The sequence below is a fragment of the Chelonoidis abingdonii genome, chromosome 11 (assembly GCF_003597395.2).
Source record: "Chelonoidis abingdonii isolate Lonesome George chromosome 11, CheloAbing_2.0, whole genome shotgun sequence".
In the NCBI taxonomy this organism is placed as follows: Eukaryota; Metazoa; Chordata; order Testudines; family Testudinidae; genus Chelonoidis; species Chelonoidis abingdonii.
Window position 1 is genome coordinate 820,554 of NC_133779.1, and position 7,809 is coordinate 828,362.

The window sequence follows — 7,809 nt, forward strand, 5'->3', positions numbered from 1 at the left end:
GTCCTGGCTCCCCAGCCCGCCCTTAGTTCCCACCCCTCTCCCAGAGCCAGGCAGAGAACCCAGGCGTCCTGGCTCCCAGCCTCCCCACCCCTGCCCCAACACTAGACCATGCGCCCTGCCTCATTAGCCCATGATTAGCAGACAAGGTCTGTCCATCTGGGGGGCGGGCGGGGGAGATCCACGTGTGAGACAGTCCCGGTCCCTGACTCACCTGGGCGAAGACTCAGGAGGGAGCCATTTCCCTGTAGAGGGGACGAGGAAGTTCCGCAGATATATGGGTCTGTGTGACCCCCCCATAGACACAGCTCCCCACTCTGTGCCCCCAGATCCCTCCCGAACTGGCCTGTGTCCCTCACAGCCCCCCCTACCTGTGGCCTGTCCCTCCCAAGCCCTGCCTAAACATGGCCCACAACTGCTAATCAGGCACACTCACACATGCCTGTACACTCACAAGTTTGCACACATCGCACATTCATCTGCACACGCGTTGCATGCTCACGTGGGCACCTTTCCCATCTGCACACACGTGCACAAACGTTTGCACACACACATTTGACCACACAGACGTGCACACACTTACATATGCTTGCATGGCCAGTGTTGCACACTCGTGTTTGCACACATGCTTCTTACAGGTTTGCAATGGCTTTGTGCACACACGGTTGCACGGTTACACGCACGTATTTGCACGCATACACAGGCTGAGTCACTCTCGGGGACTGAGCCCCTGGCCTAGGATTTGGGGGGGCAGCGGGCGCGGATTTAAGCCTGGCTTGGGGCGTTACGTCAGTGGCTTGCCGATCCCGGGCGGGGGGAGGAGGCTGCTCCCGGCCCCCGGCTCCGCTCCCGAGACCCGCCCGGCTCCAGGCTGCGGAGCCAGCCCCGCGCAGGACGCGCCAGCAACCGGATCCGGGGCTGCGCCCGGCGGCATCAGGCAAGTCCGGCTCCAGCCCCCACCCCGCCAGCGACAGGCCGAGCACCGCATGGGGTGGTCGGGGGCTCGAGGCCGGAGGGGCACCCTGCCGCGGTCGGCGGGGCGGGGAAATTCGGCGGGGGCGAAACGGGGCCAACCCGGTTCTGCGCGGGGCCGCGGGACCCCCGAGCGGGAGCGACCGGGGCTGGAGCGCAGCGGGTCCGGCCGCCGCCTCTGCACTGAGCAGGGCGTGTGTGTGTGTGTCTGAGGGTGTGTGTGTGTGTGTGTGTGTCTGGGTGTGCGTTTGTGTGTGTGTGTATTGTTAGGGGGTGTGTGTCTGGGTGTGCGTTTGTATGTGTGTCAGGGTGTGCGTTTGTGTGTGTCTGCCAGTGTGTGTGTTAGGCTGTGTGTTTGTGTGTCTGGGTATGTGTTTGTGTGTGTGTGTCAGGGTGTGCATCTGTGTGTGTGTCAGTGTGTGTGTCTGACAGTGTGTGTGTGTGTTTCTGTGTGTGTATTGTTAGGGTGTGCATTTGTGTGTGTGTCTTTCAGTGTGTGCATGTGTGTCTCAGTGTGTGCATGAGCGTGTCATTGCATGTGGGTGCATGTCACTGCGTGTGCATGTGTGTGCTCTGCATGCACATTAGTGCATCTTTGTGCTTGTGTGTTAACATGGCGGGGACTTAGTTTGTGGATATGCAATAGTGTGTGTGTGTTTGTGTTAGAGTTTGTGGGTATGTGATGTATTAGTGTGTTGCGCTGTGTGTGTGCGAGTCGGGTTTGTGGATATGTATATTTGTGTGTTGGTGGGTGGGGATGGATCAGGATGTGTGTGTGTGAATATGCATGTGTGATGGTGTTAAAGTGTGTGTGTATTAGAGTTTGTGTGTGTGTGGTGTATTGTTGTGGTGTGTTGTGTATTGTGTGTGTGCGTGTGAGCCGGGTTTGGTTGTGGCTTTGTGTGTTGTTGTGTGTGCGTGTTAGAGTTTTTGGGAGTGTGTTGTGTTGTGTGTGTGAATCGAATCGTTGCATATGTGTGTTTTGGTGTGTGGGAGTGCGTGGTGTATTAGTGTGTTGGGTTGGGGGGGTGAGCTGGGAGTGTTGGCCTGTGCCCCCACACTGGGCTTGCACCCACCAACCCCTTTCTCACGCTGTCTCTCGGGGCAGGGCATGGGGGCTGACGTAGCCCAGGGGCTGGGGCTGGCAGAGGACGGGGCTGCAGCTCCGGACGCTGCCAGGGGCAGATTCCCAGCCTCATGTCTCTGTTTGCTCCCCTCACGCCCCAGAACCTAGAACACAGCGGGGGGGGGGGGGAGTGTTGCCCTGGGGACAGGATTAGAGTCCAGTCCGGACTCTGCCCCCCATGCACCCCCCACCCGTGCATTAAGGCGGCTCTGCTCCCGGGCGTGCGGTTTATTTATAACCCCGGGGACTGGGGAGCACTCGCAGTGTTAAGCTGCCCCGGCCTGGTGGGGCTGTCGGGGGGGAGCGCTGGCTCTTCTCCTCCAGGAACATACCCTCCCCCCAAGGAGGCTGGGCGGAGGGGGAGCCAGGTGGGTCTCGGCGGGCAGTGGCCCCTCCGCATATATTGGTTATGAGTGACAGTGGGCTGGGAGCTTCCAGCTGGCCCCTGGTCCCAGGTCCCTGAACCTCAGGGCTGGGGGTCATGAGCCCTGGGGCTTTTCATGGCAGCTGCAGGCTGGGCCAGGCAGGGAGGAGTGCGCCAGGGACGTGGGGATGGCTGTGTGGTGAAGGGTCTGTCGGGGGGGCAGGCGACCTGAATTCTGTCCTAGCTTCCCGGGCAAGTCACTGCCCATGGCATGGAAATGAGGGGAGAGAAACCAAGCAGAGCCCGGGTGACTGGCCCAGAGCCATGCTGATCTCCTGGCAAGCTGCACACAGGTGAACACTGCACTGTTCACAGGCTGGGGCTGGGGCTGGGATTTAAAGGGCTCGGGGCTCCCAACAGCGGCGGGGGCTCTGGGCCTTTAAATCCCAGCCCCAGCCCCAGCCCCAGCCCCAGCCCCGCAAGGCTTGGGCTCCATTCTCCGCTGAACCTCCAGCAGCCATTTAATTTGCCTATGAGCCCCAGCTTAATTTAAAGGCCCTGGAGCTCCCAGCCACAGCTGATGCCCCAGGACCTTTAAATCTTGAAAGGCCACGCCCCTTCCGGTTGAGGCCACGCCCCCTCAGGACTCTGCTCAGATGATGATCCAGGTGCCAGGGGCTGGAGCATAACAGGCCATTGCTCAGGACACGCAGCTCTCCCCAGGGAGCACCATGCTGTCCTGTGGCTGCACGTGGCCGGGTTCCTGGCACTTTTCTTTGGAGCAGCTGGGACTGGCCATGCGTGGCTGGAGGCAGGATGCTGCCTGGTTCTTGTGCGCAGGGATCTCTGGCCCTGGGAAAACCAAGGGCCTGCTCCAGGCTGCTGCTGGGGTGTGTGGACACAGCTCCTGCACCAGGCAGGTCCAGTAGGTCTCAGAGTCGTTGGCTTCAGGGAAGGGCCCTCTGGTGAAATGGTCCAATTTGCCCACCATCAGCCCCACCCCCAGGGTAGAGGTCGGGTCTCGATTTCACCTGGGGACGGGCGAGGGCAGCCCTGGGCAGGACGTGTCGCTGAATGAATCAGCTGCTCTGCTGGTGCTTGTCGCGGCTCGACGAGTCAGTGTGCTGTCCGCAGGGGGGTGTTTCCTGCCACTCAGTCACCTCCCCTGTTAGATGGGACAGTCAGACTCTAACCGCTGGCCCTCACTGCCTTCCCAGAGCTGGGAGAGAACCCAGGAGTCCTGGCTCCCAGTGCCCTTCCCTACTCTAACCACTAGCCCCCACTGCCCTCCCAGAACCAGTGAGAGAACCCAGGAGTCCTGGCTCCCAGCTCCCCTGCTCTAACCACTAGTTCTCACTGGCTCTGGGAGGGCAGTGGGAGAATCCAGGAGTCCTGGGTCCCAGTCCCCCTCCCCGCTCTAAGCACTAGCCCCCACTGTGCCGTCCCCAGCCCTACAGCAGAAAGGCTGGGAGGGAGCAGGCCAGGCCAATCCCCAGAACCCCAGCCCCACATGAGCCTTCCGTGCCCTGAGCTCCACCTCAAGCCCTTGTGTTTAGGCAGGAGTGAGAGGCTGTCCCGCGAGGTCAGTGCAGAGATGGGGGGCAGGGCCGTTTCCTCCCCATTAATCTGCCCCGCTGGGTCCATTCCTGGCAGGAAGTGAAGGCAGCGCAGCCATTTATGGTAACAAAACTAGTGATTGGCTCTGGAGTGAGAGCAGGATGGAAGGAGCTGGGCAGCAGGGCAGCCAGGGGAGATGTGGGTGCACACTTGCACACGTGTGCACACACACACATGCATGCACTTGCACATGTGCACACACTCGCACAGGCACGGGCACAGATGTGCACACACACATGCACACACAGGCACTCATACATGCACATGCATCCACACACAGGCACACTCACCTGCACGTGCGCACACACGCATACTTGCACACACACTCATATGGACACATGCACTCACATGCATATGCACACTCACATGCATATTCATGCACACACAGGCACACTCACCTGCACACACACACACATGGATACGTGCACTCACACGCGCACACACACACCCCAGTTGAAGGCTCTTGGAAAGCTGCCCCAGGGAGCCCTGCGGGGCCCGGGTTGATGTGGTGCCCCTGGATTGGTCCAGGTGTCCATGGGAAGGATCCCGCTGGCTGCCCAGTGCCCCGACATTGGGGTTCCTGGGCTTGGGGGGCTCCAGCTGCCCTGCCATGGGCCAAACTGTAGCCTTTGGCTGAGCAAAGCTCCCCCCCAGTTACAGCCCCCAGAACATGGCTCCATCCTCCTGGCCTGGGGTTCACCTTCCGTCTCTGCCCAGGTCTGGGAGCTCCCTTCAGAGACCAGACTTGCGCCCAGCAGGGTCCAGAAGCAGGCGCTGGGGGTGGTCAGAGCCCTGAGCAGAGCCCAGCTCTCCCAGCAGCCCCACTGCCCAGCATTCCCTGGTCCGCTCCTGGCCCCTTGGTGACTCCAGCCAGATCCTCGTGCCACGCCACAGAACTGGAACAGGGCCTGACCCCCCCATAGCTAGTGCTGCATGTTCCCAAGCAGGTCAGGGAGCGGCTTGTGGGATGTGGGGTACGCATGGTGCTGGGAGCTTTGTGTGCGTATGCACGTGGCTGTCACGTATGTGTGGTGAACCTGATGGGTGCAGGCCCGTGGTGGTTAGGCCTGGGTGTGCACATGCACGTGGTGGTTGTGTGTGCACATGTGTGTGCACGTGTGCACATGCGTGGTTGTGTACACATCACTTTCATGTGTGTGCATGTGCACACGTGGGTGTTGTGTGTACACACATGGGTGTGTGCAGGTCTTTGCACACCCGATGCTGCTGCTAACCCCTCCCACCAAGGGGATAGGAGGTTTCAGGGACCAGAGCGTTTGACCCCGCAACGCCAGGTCTCAGCTCTGCAAGTCCCTCTCCTCCTACCTTCTCCCGTCCTTGCAGGCATCCAGCCTCAGCCTCTGTCCTGCACTCCCTGCCGTGTGGTTTGCAAACCCGCCCCTCCAGGCTGAGTGCCCCAGACCCCAGGGGGCGTGTGGCCAGCGTAGGGTGACCAGACAGTAACTGTGAAAAAATGGAAGGGGTGGAGGGTTATAGGGGCCTATATAAGAAAAAGTCCCAAAAAACGGGACTGTCCCTTTGAAAACAGGAGCTCTGATCACCCTGGAGCAGTGCCATGCCCCCCACCCCCCAGTGACGCTCCCTGCTCTGGCTGTTACAGGTGGAGATGCAGCCCCCTGCGGCCGGCTGACGGAGGGGAGAGCCAGGCTGGTCGCCCCAACACCGGGACTCTGAGTTGCCGCGCTTCCCGGGAGGCAGCGGCTGTTTGCTAAACCCCAGAGGAAGAGGACGTCCCGGGCCAGTCCTGCGGGCGACATAGCTCCCAAGGTACCATCGCAGCCGGGCGCCAAGGAGCACCTGCCGGGCCGGGGGGACTGGTCCCCGGGGGTGCCTGCCAGTCCTCAGAGCCCCTAAGGCAGCAGGGCCCCGCCATGCCAGCCAAGACCCCCATCTACCTGAAGACCTCGACGCCGAAGCGGGGCCGGAAGCTGCGGCTGCGGGATGTGCTGTCGAGCGACATGATCAGCCCGCCACTGGGGGACTTCCGGCACAGTGCCCACATCGGACTGGAGGGTGAGGGCGACATGTTCGGGGAACTCTCTTTCCTGCAGGGCAAGTACGACCTGCTGCCCAGCCTGGGCCACCGCCTGGCCTCGCAGAACGCTCAGGCCGTGGGCCACGAGCCAGCCCGGGGCCCCTCCGCCAGCAGCTACCGCAGCCTGCTCAAGAGCGCTGTCTCCATGCCCGTCTTCAGCGGGGCGCCGAGCCCGGAGCAGGCACCCCCCAAGCCGCCTCGGCTGCACCTGGAGGAGGTGCCCAGCAGCCAGCGCTCCATGTCCATCAGCTGCGGCGAGGGCACTTTCCACAGCGGCCAGGGCCTGGCCTTCTCCTCCATCTCCCACTACGACCAGCTGCCCTCCTCCATCTCCTTCTCCGCCACCTCCTCCGGGGGCTCCTTCCCGGGCCCGTGGGGCCTGGGCTACGGCGCCCGGGTCAGCGCGGACACCCAGGAGCCCCTGTACTCCCCCGGGGCCTCTGTCCCACGCTCTGAGTCCCTGCTGGGCCTGGACCTGGACCTGGGTCCCTCCATCCTGGACGACGTGTTGCGGATCATGGAGGAGTACAAGCTGGCCGGAGCCAAGGCTGTGTAGAGCCATCCTCCATGCCAGGGAGGCTCCTTTCCTGCCCCCCATCCGCGGGGGTGCCACCCACTCAGAGAACGCCCTGACATCTGCCCCGCGCCCCCGCCCTGGGCCCACGAGGGGCACCGTGGCCGGCTGGGCTCTGTGGGGAACCTGCTGGGACTGGCCCCCAGAGGGGACTGAGGGGCACGGCTTAGCCCCTGACCCAGCGCGGCTCCGGAACCGGCCTCGGGCGTCGCCTGGTGGAGGAGAACACGGCGCATGGATGCTCCCTCCAGCTCTACCTGGCCAGCAACACCAGCTGGACTTCAGGAAGTTTCAGGCTCTCAGAGCCCCCTGCCCGGCTCTGTCCCTGGGCCGGTAAGGATATGGGCTGAGCTGCGGGCTAAGCCCCTGGCTCCTCGTTCTGCGGCAGCCGGAGACTCGCAGGCCCCATAGAATGGGCTGCACCAGTGGGGACGCTCCTGGCGCTTTGCTGCTGCGCCTGCCTGTCTCCAGCCCTGGCCCCCAGGACCCAGCTCAGGGCTGCGGGATTCTGCCCCAGTGGGCACAGACCCCATATTTAAACTCTAATACTCCACTCCCCCAGCGTAACCTCAGACCCCTCCCTCCATGGGCCTTGGCTGGCCGCTGACCCCGGCGAGGGGCTCCTGTACTCTCTAGGGCCAGGGTGACCCCGTGTGATTCTCCACAGCAGGAAGATTTGGGCATGTCCCCCCCACCCCGTCACTGCAGCAGCATCCTTACATCTGGTCTGACCCCGCTCCTGCAGGGAGGGGCTTCCCCTGCTCAGAGCCCTTCCCCACGTCCCTGCGCAGGGATCCTCGAGGATGGGACCGCCGGGGGTGAGGTGGGAAGGGACAGGGAGGTTTGGTGGCCAGGAAGGTGTCACTGAGGGCATGGCTACACTTGGAAATGTGCAGCGCTGGGAGTTACAGCTGTGGTCGTACAGCTGTGTAGGGCCAGCGCTGCAGTGTGGCCACACTGACAGCTACCAGCACTGCAGTGTGGCCACATTTGCAGCATTTGCAGCGCTGTCGGGAGTGGTGCATTGTGGGCAGCTATCCCAGCGTTCAAGTGGCTGCAACATGCTTTTCAAAAGAGGGGGGTGGGGTGGAGTGTGACAGGGA

At 62.4% G+C, this 7,809-nt stretch overlaps 1 protein-coding gene across 1 annotated transcript in view; it reads left to right on the forward strand.

Annotated features, from left to right (window-relative positions):
* The first annotated feature begins 5,700 nt into the window (after positions 1–5,700).
* Positions 5,701–7,809, forward strand: part of LOC116819215 (cdc42 effector protein 2-like) — a 280,118-nt gene continuing 278,009 nt past the window's right edge. Inside the window, exon 1 of the mRNA XM_075070550.1 lies at positions 5,701–7,564. Coding sequence (XP_074926651.1) covers positions 5,969–6,688 — 720 coding nt within the window. The 5' untranslated portion in view covers positions 5,701–5,968 and the 3' untranslated portion in view covers positions 6,689–7,564. The remainder of the gene's footprint in view (positions 7,565–7,809) is intronic.